The sequence below is a fragment of the Arachis stenosperma genome, chromosome 2 (genome assembly GCF_014773155.1).
Source record: "Arachis stenosperma cultivar V10309 chromosome 2, arast.V10309.gnm1.PFL2, whole genome shotgun sequence".
Classification (NCBI taxonomy): domain Eukaryota; kingdom Viridiplantae; phylum Streptophyta; class Magnoliopsida; order Fabales; family Fabaceae; genus Arachis; species Arachis stenosperma.
Window position 1 is genome coordinate 6,904,769 of NC_080378.1, and position 19,011 is coordinate 6,923,779.

Sequence of the window (19,011 nt, forward strand, 5' to 3'; positions counted from 1 at the left end):
GCGTTTAACTCCAAGGAGAGTCTCTACACGAAAAAAGCTTCATTGCTCAGCCCAAGCACACACCAAGTGGGCCCGGAAGTGGATTTTTATGTCATTTACTCATCTATGTACTAGTTTTCTATAAGTAGGACCTTTTACTATTGTATTAGAACATCTTGGTAGCTATCTTTGAGTTTTATGCTATCTTAGATCATTGGGAGGCTGGCCATTCGGCCATGCCTAGACCTTATGCTTATGTATTTTCAACGGTGGAGTTTCTACACACCATAGATTAAGGTGTGGAGCTCTGCTGTACCTCGAGTATTAATGCAATTACTATTGTTCTTCCATTCAATTCCACTTGTTCTTTATCCAAGATATCACTTGTTCTTCAACATGATGAAGGTGATGATTGACGCCCATCACCATTCTCACCCATGAACAAGGTGACTGACAACCATTCTTGTTCTACAAGCATCTGAGGCTTAGTGAATATCTCTTGGATTCTTCGGAATCATCGTGGTATAGGCAGGACCTGATGGCGGCATTCAAGAGAATCCGGAAGGTCTAAACCTTGTCTGTGGTATTCTGAGTAGGATTCAATGATTGAATGACTGTGACGTGCTTCAAACCTGTAACCTATTGGGCGTTAGTGACAGACGCAAAAGAGTTATTCTATTCCGGTAGGGGAGGGAACCAAACCGGTGATTGGCAGCACTGTGACAGAGTGTGTGCATTAGCTTTCACTGCGCGGATGGGAGGTAGCTGCTGACAACAGTGAAACCTTACACGAGCTTGCCATGGAAAGGAGTAAGAAAGGGTTGGATGAAGGCATTAGGAAAGCAGAGAGACGGAAGGGAAGGCATCTTCATACACTTGTCTGAAGCTCTTACACCAATGATATACATAAGTATCACTATCCTTATCTTCTATGTTATTTTCGTTCATCATCATATATATTTGAGTTTGCCTGACTAAGATTTACAAGATGACCATAGCTTGCTTCAATACTAACAATCTCCGTGGGATCGACCCTTACTCACGTAAGGTTTATTACTTGGACGACCCAGTGCACTTGCTGGTTAGTTGTGCGAAGTTGTGTAATGCCATGGTATTGAGCCACCAAGTTCTTGGAGCCATTACCGGGGATTATTTGAGTTGTGAAAAAGTATTGTTCACAATTTCGCGCACCAGCAGTTAACCCGAGATTTAACATAATGGCTGAACAAATAATAATACATTTCAAAATTTGTCATCCAATTTTTTTGGATATAAGTTGACTCCGAATACAATACACTTAAACCAAAGTTGTGTTCTATTCATAATTCATAAGCATTTTAGTCTTTGCTACTTTTCCTTCTCAGCACCTAAACCATATGTAAAATAGAAAAAATAATTGGTTTCCAAAAATCTTCAATGCAATTTACTTACACTTTGTTGTGCAGTTTTTGATAGGACTTAACAATAGCATGATTCTTTGGGTTTACAGGTCCAAAGATTCATGAATTATAATTTAAACACAACATAATAATCCAACACTATTATGTAACAATACTCTAAACTCAAAAAATGAGTTTTGTAGTCTTCCTTTACTAATGGTAGTTATTTACACTTTTTCGGCACATGAATAGTAGAGAATATAACTCTGAAAAAAATTGTCGCAAAAATGCTATTTTGTTAAAGTATATCACACACCAAAAAATGAAATATCCTAGAAACAAATAAAAGATTAACATAAAAACAAAGATGCCCCAAATTTAAATCTTAAAGAATTTGACTATCCCATTAGGCGTGGTGTCAGGTCTTCGCATGACGTAAACGGTGGTGGCGGCGGCACATCGTCCCTTGGGGTTGTAGTCACTATCCGCTTCGTACGCACCCCTAGCAACAATTGTAAACCCCGAGTAATTAGTAAATAATTAATCAATAAATTAATTATTTTTCTAACAAATTAGAAAATGGAATTTTATAGTTTAATGAGATAGAAAAAATTAAAATAAGAATTTTAATACTAATTTTATAAGATTTGACCTAAAATTGGACTAAACAGATCAAACCGAACGAACTTGGCTTGAACCGAGCCCCAGGCCCAATATATATAAGGCCATTTCAGCCTCTTTCTTCCTCGTAATCATACGAGGCACGCTGGTGGGGGTAAAGGGAGGAGAAAAGGAAAACCCCAAACCCTAACTTCAATTTCAGTTCCACATAACTTTTCGCACCGAGCTCAAATTGTTGCACCGTTTGTGGCCACGCGATCAGCGCGTCGAGCTCTACAATGCCCATAAACTTATTCCAGAGGTAAGCTACATTTTCCTTTTCAATTTCCTCTTTTTCAATTTTGAATTCAATGTGTAATTATGTTGGATTTTGCTTGAATTCGGTGTTTAGGTTCGAATTAACTCACAGGTATTGTCGGGTTTTGACTCAATTCTCTGTTGGTAAGGTGAGGATAACTCTAACCCTTGTGAGATCTGAATTCAAGTGTGAATTATATTGATTTATTAATGTTCATTGGTATTAGAATGAGTTGTGATGTTAATTGAGGCTTGTTGATGGAATTGGGGGTATCAGAAAGCTGGATGTTGAGCTGAGGTAGCTGAGTTTTCTGTTTGGGATGTAATTTTGGAACCTTGGAATTTGTGGGACGGTGCTAGTTGAGGCGTTTCAGAAATTACAAGGAATCGGTCAAGGTATGGTTTAGGTTTCTCATATTTAATATGTAATGTTCTGGGAAAACTTAGGCTAGACGACCGTAGGATAGGTTGGAACGTATGAATATGTTTAATGTTCAGTGACCTTTGTTGGATAAATGATGTTTTGATGATGATAAGTGTATGTATATATGTTGATTAGGTGAATAAGAACCTCGTTGATGCATGATATTGTTAAATTGAGAAATGGTAGGATGTCGTGTTGACGGTTGTAGGAATGGTAAAGTTAGCTTTAAATGAAAGGGAGGCTGTGGTAATTAAATTGGTATATGGTAATATTAAGCATGTGTAATGAAAGTTGAAATTAGGTTTGGTTGTATGGAAAATGAAGGTTGATTGTTGAAGACGAAGTGTGATATCTATAATTATATATATAATGAGCTAAGTGTATGTTGATTGGAATGTGGAAGTTTTACTTGATTAAAAGGGTTGAAGTAAGGATGTGATAGATTTTAGAGCTGTGATATGGTATGTCTTGGTATTGATTATGAACATAGAGTGTTGGTTTTGAATGATGAGTTGATGAAAATAAAGGTTAGAGCATTTTTGTGTTAAATTGATTTTTGGCCGAACTTTAGCAAGCCATAACTCGGCTTACAAATCCCCAAATAGTTTCAAACTTATTTTATATAAAATTGGGTACGTGAAGTTTACATTATTCGAAGAACGGAAGAAAAATGATTTAAAATGAAAAAGTTATACGCATCGGAAGTTCGGAATGCAAACTGAAAATTCTGCAGCATTTAGCATTTTTGCTGTTCTGCATAAGCTTGCATATGCGACCATCTACACGCGACGCGACCAACCTTTTTGGGTTGGAAATCTCGCGTATGCGAGCAAGGTGCTTGCATACGCGAGGAAGGAAAAAGTGCGTTCACGCGTACCTGTGACCCACACTTGCGCGTGACTTTTCAGTAAGGCACTCCCACGCGTACCCCTGTTTCAGTGAAAATGGATTTTGTATTTTAAAGCTCAAATTCGAACCTCTAAACTTCTATTTTTATTCCCTTGGCCCTAGATCTTGTTAGTAAGTCTAGTAATAGGAAGAAGTTAGGAAGTGGTGGTAACTTGGAGATGAAGTAAAGGTTGAAAATGATGAGATTAAGCTATGAGAAGAAAGGTTACTTGGAAGTAAAAGAATGTCTAGAATAATTGAACTGAGATGTTAATGATGAGATTGGGGATTGCTATGTGTGGTCAGAATGGTCGAGATATGTGTGTGGCCGAAATGGTCGAGATGTGTGTGGCCGGAATGGTCGAGATGTGTGTGTGGCCAGAATGGTCGAGAGGGCAAGATTTGGGTGCGATCCCACTTGCTCGATAACTTGAAAAATGTATTCAAATAACAGGTTGAGGACAGAAGTTCCCTCTCTTGTCATGATGAGGGTGTGGGAAAAGTGGAAAAGCACTCTCATTCGTATCGTTTTCCCCACATTCTTCTCTGGTTGCAAGGTGGAAAGGCACGCTCCTTCGATGTGGAAATGCACTCTCCTTTGTATCCTTTCCAGGAGAAGATGGAAAGGCACACTCCTTCGATGTGGAAAGGCACTCTCCTTTTTTTATGGTCCTCTTGGAGATGCGCAACCTAGAGACTAATGTCTGGGTTAGCTACCAGATGTGTCGGATTCTGCCAAAGTAAACAACACGTGATCTCACGGCTAGTAGGATAGACATGCATCATGTTGCATTTGTTTGCTTTGTTTGGGTGTGCATAATTGTTTTGGTTTTCTTATCTAATAAATTCTGCTTAACTGATAACTGTGATACTTGTTTTAACTGTTCTTTAAATGTGTTTGCCTTATATTTGCTTGTGTTTGTGATTGTCTTTCTGTTTGAGTACCTTGGTAGGGGACGGGTGATAACATTGATTTGATTTGGAATGGGCCAGAGGCCGGGTTGAGTTTATTTGGGCCGGAGGCCGTATTGGTTTGATTTGGGCTGTAGGTCGTGACTGGTTAGGTCAGTGGCAAGGGTTAGAGTTGAATGAGACAGTGAGTGGATTGTAATTTGAGAGATTAATAAGTTAGGATTGAGTTAGAACCTTAAGAACCTTGGATATCTACCCCTGCTTATTATGGTTTCTGTTTTAGTTCTTTAAGAATTATAATATGAGTGTCAGCGTTCTAGGATTGCCTCTGGCATTCTCAGGACCTTATATCTTATGTGCGTGGCACCTTTACCATGCTGAGAACCTCCAGTTCTCATCCCATACTATGTTGTGTTTTTGAGATGCAGGTCGAGAGGCACCTCGTTAGGCGTCTGGAGCTTCTGAAGCGAAGTGGTTTCTTTTGGGGTGTCTTTTAATCTTTTGATATATGTATATATAAATTCTCCTCTGATAAACTTGTTTATTTGCTCCTTATAGAGGTTTATGAAGAATTAGGGTTTTATGTATGTATTTTGGGTTTCAGATTTTGTATATAAGTATGTAAATATTCTCCTGCCAGCCTTAGCTTCGCAGGCTGAGTTAGGAGCTTGTTATTTTGTACTTTTGACCCTCTATTCCTACTTTCTGTTTACTATACTTATGAATTTTAGGTTTTCTCGCACCTAAGTTTTCCGTTTATCTGAGCATTACGACTTTTGTTATAAACTTTTCTTCACAGGCTCCTCAGTATAATTTCCTTTCGATTACTATCGTTATTTTATATATATATATATATATTCCTTCTAGAGGTCGTAATACATTGCCACCTCAGCTTTATGACTTAAGCATAAGACTCCGTGTGGTAGGGTGTTACAATAATCACATCGACATCCATAACGAATGCGTTGCTCACCGGCAGCTGCGAAAGCGCCACTAGCACTAGCCATAACGAGTCTCTCATCTGTAAACGCCAGTGGGATCTCCGCTGGTAACCCAAATAGAGCGTAGCGGTGATTGCTGCGTCGATTAAGAAACCCACCAGACCTGCTAAGAACTTGTCTTGCGAAGAAACTTCCATGGAAACATAGAAGTACTAGCTATTGGAGGGTGGAAACAGATCGTTCAAAACCGATCTAATAAAATCAAAAAGCATGTTTTTCACTGTAATACAAAAATATTCTCAATACATAAGGCATAGCAAAATCGAAAAAATTAAAAAAAATCAAATTCTCAGCAAATAAGTTCAGAATTCAATTCAAATGTGATACAAATTCAAGTTAATAATAATACAAATTCAATTCTAAACCCTATTATAAAACTACATAATTCTACTTTAACTTTTATATCCATCATCCCTCAAAAACCCGATTATAAAACTTCTAAATTTACACATTACTTAAAAAATTTATTGGATGATTAAAATTATCAGCATAATGCACAAATGATATTTATATGTTGTTGTTATATGGGAAGCAGATGAATCAGAAGCTATCCCTAACACTCAAAATAAAACGACAAGTCCTAACTGAAGGATCTCTAGAAGTAACTACACCAAGACCATCAAACCTTCAAGCAGAAATTGATAAATTAAAACCAAGTTATGAAGAGAAACTGCAACATACCAAGAGAAATTGTGGGGAAAGGGGGCGGAGACGACTGCGAGCGAAATGAAGGCGTGGGACTGACTGCGAGACGGTGACGAGACAGGGAGGGATGAAGACAAATCCCGGGACCTGCTGCGTCTGCCGCCAGCGACGACGATTGTAGGAATGGCGCACGATTGCAATTGAGTGCTAGACCGGAGAGAGTGAGAGATACCAGAGCCATGAGAGCGACAATGAAGAGAGCACGACATCGGAGACACTGAGAGAGACCAGAGCCGAGAGAGGGAGAGAGCTTGGGCGGGAGAGCACGCAGTGAGCCACAGAGCTCGAGTTTGACGTTGAGGAAGGAAACTTAGGATTAATGAACGACGTCGTTCTTGCAAATTAAAAGAAGGAAAAAAATAAAGAGGAAAATACTAAATCGGTACCCAAAATATTTTGGTGCTGACAAAATGGTAACTGACTTTTGTTATTGACAAAGTAGTCCTTGAAAAATTTAAAATTTGACAAATGTACCCCCGAACTCGCCGGAGCACATCTCCGACGAGCACGATGTTGGCATGGCCATCGTATTCTGGTGACCTGATAACTCCCCAACCCAAACCCTAATCCCTCCCTTCCTCCCCTCTCTCCCTCTCTAACGCACTCCCCTTTCCCAACGCAACCTCCTTTCCCTCCTTTAAAGGTGAATCCACAATATCATCATCATGTGGTGGCTGCAACATCACCAATGGAGGCTTCACACCTTTGATGCCCCTATCATCACCACCATTATTAACATTATGTTGAGCAAGTTGTTGAAAGTTTAGATTTTTTAGCCTAACATCAACATTGAAGCTAACCCCAGATTCAGTTTTAGGTGGAATTAGAAGTGAGACTTAGTGTTCATGTCCTTCGTTAACAACATGGAGGTTGATGATGTTCTTGTTGGTGACAGAAGAAGGAGAAAGGTGAGACCTTTGGGCTTGTTCCTAAGCTGCAGTTGGAAAAGAAAAGTCTTCGAGTCCAAAGATATCGAGGGTGCGGAAGATGGGGGTCAAATTCGCCATCATCGATGACCTTGACCCTGAAGCTTTTTTTGCTATTCAAAGAAAGAGAAAGATCAATGGAGGAAGAGGTGAAAAAAGAGGGGACTTCGTAAGTGATGTTCTACATGGTGTTGCAGCGATTGAGTTGTGGTTTCAAGCACTTACCATGTATCTTCATTATTGGTCTCTGTGAAAGCTCAAAGCTCTGTTCTAAGCTAAAACAGAGGATGTCAGAAAGAGAAAGAAGAAGAGAGAGATGGCAAATCGGCAGAAAAAATATAAGAACAATGGTGTAAACTGTGTCGGAAAGGGAGAGAGTGCGTTGGGGAAGGTGAGGGAGGCTACATTGGGGAGGGGGAGATCAGAGTGCGTTAGAGAGGGGAGTGTGTTTGGGGGTGGGGGGGAGAGATTAGGGTTTGGGCTGGGGGTTGCCAGGTCACCAGAACATGCTGAAGATGTGTTCCGACGAGTTCGGGGATACGTTTGTCAAATTTTAAAATCTTTCAGGGATCATTTTATCAATAACAAAAATCAGATACCATTTTGCCAGCGCCAAAATCTTTCGAGTACCAATTTAGTATTTACCTCAAAAATAAAACATGACCCAGTCTGATTATGTAAATGGGCCGGATTGAACCGAATCTAATAATTATGGTCTGGACAATTAAATTTATTGATATTATTATAAAAGATCGATTTTTTCTGATTTTTAATCTCTTAATTATTAAACAATTTATTAAATACATCCAATCATAGTTTGACATTTAAGCATTTTAAAAAAAAAAGTGTTTTAAAACTATTTGACGAGAGTATCTCTTTATTTTTATGGATTGACAGGTCTCATCTTATTTTTGAACTAATTTTGATGAAACAAGAGGAGAGGCTATAAAATATGAATACTTCACTAAGTTATTATATTTATGTATTGAATATATTTTAAATATGATATTTGTTCGATATACGTAATATCAATAAAATATTAAAATATTATTATATTTTATATTTTATATTATAAAATTTTAAATTTCATATAATCACATATTTTATATCGTGTCGTATTCTATATCCATACTAGCATTCCTATAGGTGAGGACATCCGCTTAGACTTGCATACAAATGATATAACATTGAACAATGAACACTATACTATATTAAATAGTAAATACGCATCCAAAATTATTTTCAACAATTTTTTAAATTAATAAAATATATATTAAAATAAAAAGGTGTTTGTCGAGTAATTTTAAACACACTATTAGGTCATCTGGTACAATAAACACTAAATTTAACCAAGTATATATATCGTCATATATAACATTTTGTATGTTACGTTGTACATTATTGCATTTAGACAAACATTAAACCTGAAGTAAGGCATACCTTTTTAGTTTTACCGCAAGAAATAACACAAAAAAATAAATTGAGGCGTAGAAACTAAATTTACACTATTTATAACTTAAAAATAAAGCCAAAATAAATAGAAAAAAATTAAAAGGTACAAAATATTAGATATATAATTATCCTTTTTCCTTTCTCTATCATCTTAGGTTTAAAAAAATAATTTCATAATAGAAGAGAAAATAAATAAAAAAAGGAAGATATATCAAAATGAATAAACTTACTAGATTTATTTATAGTTTCGGTGACAGAGGCCATGAATGTGATAGCAGTGGTGACCACAACATTAGTATTGGAGTTTTAACGATGGTAAAAAACTGATTTATTGATACTGAAGTTAACAGAGAAGAATAATTTTAGAAAAAAAATTGCTATTTGAAATATTAAAAATGACTTTAATATTAGTAAGCAAAATAATTCTTTATACTCCATTTAATGTTTGTATCTGTTATAAAATGCACCGTACTTAAAAATTTCTTAAGTTTGCGTAAATTTTTATATAATTTTTATATGTTTTTTTTTTATTTTTAAATATTAAATTTTAAAATTTTAAATTATAAAAATTTTAATATTATATTATAATTTTTTTTAAAATATTTAATCCGATAAAAAAAGAAATATAAATGATCATATGTGTTTGCAAATGCAATTTCAAACTCAATTTTAAGGAAGCAGTGTTATTTATTTTATTTGAAGAATTATATTAAAAAGCTGCTATATAGTTTTTGAAGGCGTACGTGGCATGGTCCCATCCCATGTGCTGTATAAATTGACAATTAGTGGCACTTTAGCCTGGATAAAATTGAACGTTCAGTTTTGACTCTTTAGAGCAGAGACAATGTTAGAAAAAAACAATTTTGTAAAATTCTAGTTTGACAACTACTAGTCAAGTAATATTAAATGTAGTTTTCAACAAAAAAATATTAAAAGCCAAAATATTATATTTTAAAATGTTGCTAAGATTTATTCTAATTTCCTTGATCTTATAATTAATTTATAATTATATTATATATATACTAAAAATTAACTATTATGTATTTGTATATAAATACATATAATTTAACTTAATTTTTTGTATATATATATACCTTATGAAATGCGGATACTTTGCTGAGTTATTGCGTTCACGTATTAGACACATTTCGGACACGATATTTATCGATATTCGTCCGACATACGTGTTTGTTGTGTTTGACCGTATCTTAATAAAGAATAAAAAATTCTTTCCAAAACACACTTAGACATAATTAAATACCGTCACATATTAGTGTATTTAGTCTTACTCTTCGCAATATGCTTTAAATAAATATTTTAAAATAGAAAAATTAAAATAATAGTTAAAATTTCTTATAATACAATCAAGTACAAATAAGTAAGGCACTATAAATGAATATGTTAACCTAATGCTATATAGAGCTAGATAATAAGAAAGTAAGAGGATAAGCTCTAAACATGGACACTAACAAATTTAGTGTATTGTCTAACAAAATGCCAATGCTAGAAGGGAGTATCCAATGTGAAAAATGACAACCAACAATTAAATGCTATGAGTTATAATATTTACAGGGTGAATTTGTTGAAGATTTAAATGAATGCATCCGGGATATATGTCAGGATTTACAAGATACCATCCGAATGTTTTTCTTTTACAGGCTAGAGTTGTTCTTTCAAGTGGGGCGTTTCTGGGCTAGTCTCACCACTAAGTCTAATTATAATTGTTCTAAGAACTGGACCCAACTAATCGTACAATCAAATTAATTAAAAATTATCAAGTCAGTTCGGTTCAGACTAAAAATCAGTCGACAATAAATCAATCAAAAAATTAAAAAATTAATCAAACAACTGTTATTCGATTAAATCAGTTCAATTTTTAATAATTGATCAATTTAAAATAATAAAATATAAAAAAATTATTTTTAAATATATTTTATATATAAATATATTATTTTATTATATTCAGTTCAATTTCAGTTAAACTCTGATTAAATTTTTTAATTTTAAAATTTTTAATTTTATTGATTCAATTGCCGATTTAATTTTTAGAACTAGATTCAACTAATTGTATAATCGAATTAATTAAAAATTATCAAATCAATTCAGTTCAGACTAAAAATCAATCAACAATAAATCAATCAAAAAATAAAAAAAAAATTAAGTAAACAATTGTTATTCGACTGAATCAGTTTAATTTTTAATAATTAATCAATTTAAAATAATAAAATATTTTTTAAAATAATATTTTTTACATATAAATATATTATTTTATTATATTCAATTTAACTTCAGTTAAATTTTAATTAAACTTTTAAATTTTTAATTTTATTGATTTTATTACCGATTTAATTTTTAGAATTTTAATAATTACATGGTTGGATCATACAGAGTTTACATGTCTCTTATATTATATATCCTTCATTTTTTTTTCTTTTTTTATATAAGACTAATTTCTTTTCTTCCCTGTACTTACTGATAAAATACATTTGACACCTATCTTCCATCTGTCAACTTTTTATATTATCAATTATAAACTTATAGATCTAATTTTTTAAAGAGACACACATATATATATATATAGAAAAAAACGTATATATATTTATCACAAAATTTTATCAAATCTTATTATTTAATACTTATTTTGTTAAAAAACCTACAAATAAATTCATGGCAAAATTTCTGAAGAATGTATTATCTTAATACTCATATTTTATATGGTTGACAAATTGGAAAAATTAGTATACAGTATGAAGACCAAAATAATATGCATGGCAGAATAAAGTCAAACCCAAAACAATAAATGAAAATATATAAAATCCATAAGAAGTAATAAAGTTTTTTTTTGAAGGTGTTTCTGCCATGAAAACAGCTAGCTAAACGTTATTTTGAGTATTTTTGTGATAGATAAATGATCCATCCATCATATCTTATCCGACCACACAATCCATGGAAGCCCTTTCCAAAGCTCTGCTTAGCCTGCCTTGCCGTACACTCTCTCCTTCTCACTAGTCAATATACATGAGAGAGAGAGAGAAATCAACAATAATACAATTTTCTTTTATTCTTTCTTGTTTATGGATATATAGATTTTTTTTGTTGCTTATTAAATCGCTTATCATCTTATTTTAATAGATTAATAATTAATTTATCGTAAATTTAAATTTATTTAAGAATTTATTATTAATCAATAAATTATTATATTTTCAAAAAATATTTAAATTTTTGACACTAAATTAAATAAATAAGTAAACTGACCATTTAACCAATTTAAATTAGTACGTATATATAGATGTTACATATATACATCTATATATAGATCTTATTTAAGCGTCTTCATACTTAAAGTAATAATTGAATTATTGACATTTACTTTTGTTTTTAAAGTTAAGAATGAAATTTGAACTCAAAATTTTTAAATAAAAATAAAAAAATTATATCATTAAATTATAGTTCGTTGATAATTAAATTATTAATACTTAATTAAAAACTAATCACTTCAATTCAATTACACACTCTAAACTAGCAATAGTTATATATAAATTTACTTAATTAAAAAGAAATAACCACTTCAATTCAATTACACACTTTAAAATTAGCAATAGTAATATATAAATTTACAGATTTGATGTTAAGATTAACTACTTATAAAATTAATTATTACTTACTTATATATATATATATATATATATATATATGTTTCAAACTCAAACTAAATGAATAAATTTATTAATAAATATAATAATTCAATTCAATTTTTAATAAATTTTGATTATTAAATTAATTTTTTATTTTTTATTTTATTAAACAGATTAATTTTCACATCAAATTTAAAAATTATATAAAATCAGTTCTTATAATAAAAGTATACAAATCTCTAAAAAATTTAAAATTCTCTAATTAATTCTTTTATATAAAAAAATAACAATTAATTTGTTGAACAAAATAAAAAACTAAAACACAAGTTCAAATAATTAAAATTTATTAAAAATAAAAGTATCATATAAAATATTTTCTGAAAACTAATTCCGAATATTACTTCTAATATTTAGACCTTATTATAGCAAAGAGAGAAGGGTAGAAGAGAGTCCCACAACCTTGTGTCCCCCCTGCTGGACAAAAAACTGCCACCGCCAATAATGCCTCTTTGGGACCTTATTAGTTATTTAGTCCTCCTCTTTTCTCTCTCTTATTTTTTATAAATTTAATAAATTAAGAATTAATTCTTTATGAATAAAAATTTATTATTAACTAATAAATTATTATATATATAAAGTATAATTTAAATTTGAATTTCATTAGAGAGTTAATGAAATATTTATACACTGTGTGCAATAGATTATTTATTTGGTTTAATATGAGTTAAAAAATGAACATTCAAACTAAAATATTATTAATTTCTCAAACACAATACATTCATATTATCTAAAATAATCATCCAGGTACCAAAAAATAATAAACATCTAAATCGAACATTCCTAAATTTTTGTTGTACATATTGTACAGATATTTCATTAATTTTGTATACTTCATCTTTAAATTTTCAATATTTGATTAAGTTGGCGAGTGAGTTGGTTACTCTAGTAACACAAATTGATTTCTTGTAACCCCTTTATGTATTGACAACTTCAAATGCATCATCTTCTACTACTATATACCAGCATACTACTATATTAGTAGTGTTATTATCTATTCCTAAAAGCTCAAACCCCATTTCTCAATTTCCCACCTTTCATTTCTTACCACCTTCCCTTCCTTTCCTTCTTAGCTTCCACTACTGTTCCATGTTTCAACTCTTCTCTATCTAGCTATCTAGGCCCCAATCAACAACCACCGTTGTTTAGTTTCTTTCTCTCTCTCTCTCTCATCTTCCTTTCTTTCTCATTCTCAAAGTGCATAGTAGTAACAAGCATTTATTACATTCCTCTATAGATATATAAAGGGGGAGAGGGAGAGTGTAATAGGGTATATATGAAAGTGCACAAGAAGAAGAAAGGAATATAGTGATGATACTCAAATGGGGTCCTATACTCCTGCTTCTGCTTCTGCATTACATTAATTACCATTCTTTTCATAGTATTCATAAGAGGGAAACACTATATATACTATTCTAAGGAATGTTGGTCACTCTTCTCATCTACTAGAAACAAAGAAACAATTCAAAACCATTTCTACTATTCATCATTCTTCTTCACCCTTCAATATGGAGAGCCTCCAAGGACCCCTCAATTCATGTGTATGTTTTTTAATTTAATTATTTTCTACAATCTCCATTTTCTTTTTCTATAGACTCAAGGAATTGAGGAAAAGGTACCACTGCCATTTTGCTCATTTCAAAACACTTTTGCATTAAATGCAACATTGCATTGCCATTATTACTTTTTTTTTTCTTCTGAGAAAAACAAAAGGAGAAAAAGATGTATCTTCTGTGCTCCCTCTCTGCTGAAAAGGTTCCCTTCTCTGTTGACATTCTACCTCTGCTCCCTATTTTATTTATGTTTTTTTGACTTTTTTTTTTCTCTCTTCAATTCTGCATATATAGCTAGATAGACTTATAGACTTGACCCTTTTCTAGCTCCATCCCTCCATTAATGGTAGCATAATATATATTCCTTACTTCTTTTTGAAAGGTTTACTTTTTTGGGTGTGTGAGAACTGAAAAATAAAAAAAATCCCAATTTTATTTTTTTTATAATAATAATAATTATTATTATTATCAAGGCTTAAATAAACCTAGTAGTGTAGACAAACAAAGACAAAAAAATTAATTATCTTTATTTCTTTTTTTTTTCTTGTAGTTCTTTGGTGAGTCACATTTGGAATTGAACTATTTAGAGCAACAAGGTTTGGTTTTGGATTCAGAATCAGCATTGAGGCTTGAAGAAGAAGAAGAACAAGTCTTAATGATATCAAGCTTAGAAGATAACATGCCATTCCTTCAAATGCTTCAAAGTGTGGAATATTCTCCAAACTACTCATCACAACAACAATGCTTCTTCCCTTTCAAAGATCCAACAAACTTTCAAACTCTTCTAAGGCTTCAACACTTGAAAAACCATAACAACAACAACAACAACAATAATAATAATGTTCAAGAACTTGATCAAAAGAGTTGTGTCACACATGATGTCATGGTAGAGATGCAACAACAACAACAACAACAATCACATTCACCAGTGAAATCTGAGAGCTATGAGCTTCATCAACAACACCACCAAACTTCAGCCTCAGCTTCATGTTGTGTTGAGAATAATAATAACAAAACCACACCAACAAAAGCTATTACTGCTGCTACTGAGAAGTGTGGTGGAAGAGGAAATAGCAACACTCAAGAAGTGTGCCAGAAATCCCAACAGGTGGGAAGTGTTGCCACAACAACAACAAGGGAGAGGAAGAAGAGGAAGAGAACAAGGCCTGCAAAGAACAAAGAAGATGTGGAGAATCAAAGAATGACTCACATTGCTGTTGAAAGAAATAGAAGGCGCCAAATGAATGATCATCTCAGTGTTCTAAGGTCCCTCATGCCCCCTTCCTATATTCAAAGGGTATGTTCTAAGTTTATATTTATGAATTATGAATGTATGTCAGATTTTGAGTGTTCTTTTTTTTGGCATGAGTTTCTGAATGCTTCAAAATTAATTTTTTTTTTAACTTACTTTAATGTACAAAATTTCAAGGGCAAATTACAATGGAATTATTATTTTATATTCATTACATACTCATTACTTAGTATATTATTATTATTTTTGTTATTATCAAATAATGGGTACAAAAAATAACAGGTTACACTGATTTTTCTCTTTGAATAAAACAACCCCATTTCTAAAAAATAGATTCTTTTACTTGGTTCATCATAAAAATTCAATCTTTTTACAGTCCCACATGCTAAAGTAAAAGAAAATTTTCTGCATTCTGTAAATAAACAAACCCCATTTCTTCAAAATAGTTTCTTTTGCTTTGTTAATGTTAAAAATCCAATCTTTTTCAGTTTCACATGTTAAAACACAGTAAATTTTTCTTTTTTTTTTTGAAAAAAAAATATATATTTTAATGCTTTATTTATATTTTGATGATGATGAAGTGTTAAATGGGGTGTGGTAGGGTGACCAAGCTTCAATCATTGGAGGTGCAATTGATTTTGTGAAGGAATTAGAGCAATTGCTTCAATCCCTTGAAGCACAAAAAAGAATGAGAAGAAAGAACAATAATAATAGTAGTAACAAAAATGAAGATGCTATTGGTTTTGGTTCTTCCTCTAATTCTTCTTCAACAACAAATGGTGGTTATGATGGAATAATGAGATCATCAACAACATCATTATCATTATTATCCACTGAAGAAGGAAACTTTGGTGGTGGTGGCGGTGGTAATGGTGATGAATTAAAAGCTGAGAACAAATCAGAATCAGCAGAGATAGAAGTGACATTGATTCAAACACATGTGAACTTGAAGATTCAATGCAAAAGGAGGCATGGTCAATTGGTAAAAGCTATAGTTGCTTTGGAAGATCTTAGGCTATCAATTTTGCACCTCAACATTACTTCATCTTCTGATGATTCTGTACTCTACTCCCTCAATCTCAAGGTATTACATTGTCTTTTCTTTCATCACTTCATATACATTTCTTTTTCTTTTTTAAATTTTTGGTCAAACTCATGAAAGTGGAATCAAGTCAGTGTACTGTTCTCTTCTGACTTGCAAGCTCAGCAAAAATTAAAAAAAAAAAAAAGAATGGCTTCCCTGTTTCCAACATTGTTGTTAGTTAATATCTTGATAAATTGAAATTATCAGCTAGTTCATGTTTAGGTTATTTGAAATTCAAAATTTCAGTGCAAAAAAATTTTTATTTCTTCATCTTCCTAATTTCTATATTTCAAAATAATATATAAACAAAAAGAAGAAAACCATTATTATACAAAAAGTAAAATTTAATGGTATTTGCATTTATAATTTTTTTTCTTGTTAATTTGGTTTAAACATTTTAAAAAAATAAATAAAGCCATCCCCTATTTCATTCTGTGGTTCAAGTTCATACCTGTGATTCAAGATGATGATAGAGACAAATTTTACTTTCATTTAAAAAAAAAATCTTAAATTAAACCAAAACTACTAAAAAAAGAAAAAAATTACATGTGTCAATACAACAATAAATAATAATTTTTTTCTAAAAAAAATAAAACACTTTTTTTTTACAGTAATCATTACACCTATCTTAATCTAATTATTCTAGAGTAGACAAGCCTTTAATATATTCTTTTTGCTGTAGCACCATTAAATAGATACATGTACATTCTTTAATTTTTGTGTAATAAATATAAATAAAGTTGGCATGTTGTGTGGTGAAGCAGATTGAAGAAGGGTGTAGGCTAAGATCAGCAAATGAGATAGCTGAAGCAGTTCATCACATATTCAACTTCATTAATGGTTAGCTTCATTATTCTATTATGAAAGAAGAAGCTTAAGGAATAAAAGGACCAAAGCAAAAATGGCAGAAATGGCTGGGAAACGGGGAACACATGGCACTCATTATCTTGTCTACATGTATCAATGTCCATGTTAGGTGATTATATTATTATAGAGGGGGGTTACTACTCCAACTATATACATGTGATCATATATCTATTTTGATATTTTTTTTTGAATGTATGTGTCATGTGTATGTGTGTGTGTGTGTGGGTGTTAATTTTTCTTTTTAATTAGAAGTCTAATATTGTATGATATGTTTTTCATATTGTAATTTTTAATTGTTTGAGAAATGCTCTTGTTTTTATTTTTTTTTTTAATAATATATAGCTAGTTAGTTATCATTAATTCATGATTATATATTATACTCTTACCCAATATATTATTTGTCTACCATTGGATAATTAAGGTCTAAATTTAATATAACATTTTTTAAAGAGTAAAAAATAAAATATTTTGTATAATGAAAAGTGTAAGTTTTTTTCATGCATGTATATATCCAACTTTTTTTTGTATTTTTAAATCCTTAAAAAATGTAACAGCATTCGTTAGCCAAAATCTATCTAAGTTGATATTTTCTTTTATTTTTCGGTTGAAAAGAATAATAAATAAAATTTATTTACATTGATCAGTATATTAATTAAAGAGAACTGTTTGTTAAATCTACTTTATACATAGAAGGATGTTATTATCTTTTTGCAAATTTTGGTTAATGAGATGAAGAACACCAAAAGCTCAATGCATTAATAGAAGCAATAAATTTTGCATTAATGAGATGAAGAACACCAAAAGCTGAATTTCATCATTTGAATGATCTAGGAAGATGAAATTACCTAGTGTTAGCAAGTTAGTTATAAGAAATAGAAGCATTAATTATGCTGTTTTTGGTTTTGAGAATAAGACAAGATAATACATTAAAAATAAGACACAACACAAAGATACAAAAATTAATATTTTATATTTTATTTAATAATAAATTAGAATAAAATATAAAATTCAATATATCAAAAATAAAAGAGAACTAGCTAAAACAGAATATAATAATAATAATAATAATATTTTTTTTGGCAAAGCGCTTAATTCAATAGTTTATATTATCAAGAACTTGATGGATTTAATTTAACTTATAAAATATAGAGTCGTGTTAGATCTCCTAATAACAAGAATTGTTTCTATTTTTAAAATTTTAATCTAAAATTTTGATTAAAAGACTAAAATATTTATCACTTTAACTAGATTAAGATCAACCATTTCATTAATATATTTTTTATATTAATGTTTTGTGAATAAAAATCAGATATCTATATATATATATATATATATATATATATATATATATATATATTTTCATCTATTATCATTTTCAACAATTTTAAAATTGTTTTGAGTAAGATTCTCATTTTTATTAATAAAATACAAATAAAATATAATAATGAAACAAGTGGTGATGGTGATCTTATTCCATTGAAGTGATTATTAATGATGAAGATGAATAGGTCATAGTTTAAAATATGATTGAAGTATTTGAGAGATTTGGAAGGATGGATTGTGGTATGGGAATAGGAGTGGGGGTATGGGGCCAAAGATGTTTCACTTTGAAAATGTTGGAACTCTCATCGTTGCAAAGGAAGGGGAATGATGCTTCTCTTTCTACATTGACTTTGGGGTGTCATGTCCCTTAATACTATAAAAATATAAAAAGTTTCATCATTACAAAATTGGCATGCACCCTTTCTGCTTCTTTCTTTTTGGCCTTCACTTCACGGCACCGTGATTCAGTTTATTGCCAAAATCTTGCAAATTTTACAGAAGAAAAAAAAAAGTAATAATTTTGCAAATAAAGAAAATATGAGGCTAAATTTTTTACTTATAGGACTCAAATGGGTATAGCCCCTAAGATTTAGGCTTTTTGGGAATTTCCCCAAATATATACGGAGAGTTGGAGACCATTAAAAAAAATTGTCAAA

General features: G+C 31.3%; 1 protein-coding gene across 2 annotated transcripts; it reads left to right on the forward strand.

Moving 5' to 3' along the window:
• Nucleotides 1-13,288: 13,288 nt before the first annotated feature.
• On the forward strand, nucleotides 13,289-17,313 carry LOC130962170 (transcription factor bHLH57-like). Of its 2 annotated transcripts, none has more exons than XM_057888290.1 (4): nucleotides 13,289-13,817; nucleotides 14,380-15,126; nucleotides 15,683-16,165; nucleotides 16,930-17,313. In XM_057888290.1, exons 1-4 carry the CDS (start codon nucleotides 13,785-13,787, stop codon nucleotides 17,008-17,010), a joined length of 1,344 nt encoding a protein of 447 aa, XP_057744273.1. In that variant the 5' UTR covers nucleotides 13,289-13,784; the 3' UTR covers nucleotides 17,011-17,313. The 2 variants fall into 2 exon arrangements, with proteins under 2 accessions (XP_057744273.1, XP_057744274.1); XM_057888291.1 differs by having other exon boundaries at nucleotides 14,444-15,126.
• The last annotated feature ends 1,698 nt before the right edge of the window (nucleotides 17,314-19,011 follow it).

Coding starts and splice junctions, on each gene's coding strand:
- LOC130962170 (XM_057888290.1), top strand. CDS start 13,785: ATGGAGAGCCTCCAAGGACCCCTCAATTCATGT. Junction 13,818..14,379: donor AAGGACCCCTCAATTCATGT/GTATGTTTTTTA, acceptor TTTTTCTTGTAG/TTCTTTGGTGAGTCACATTT. Junction 15,127..15,682: donor CCCCTTCCTATATTCAAAGG/GTATGTTCTAAG, acceptor GGGGTGTGGTAG/GGTGACCAAGCTTCAATCAT.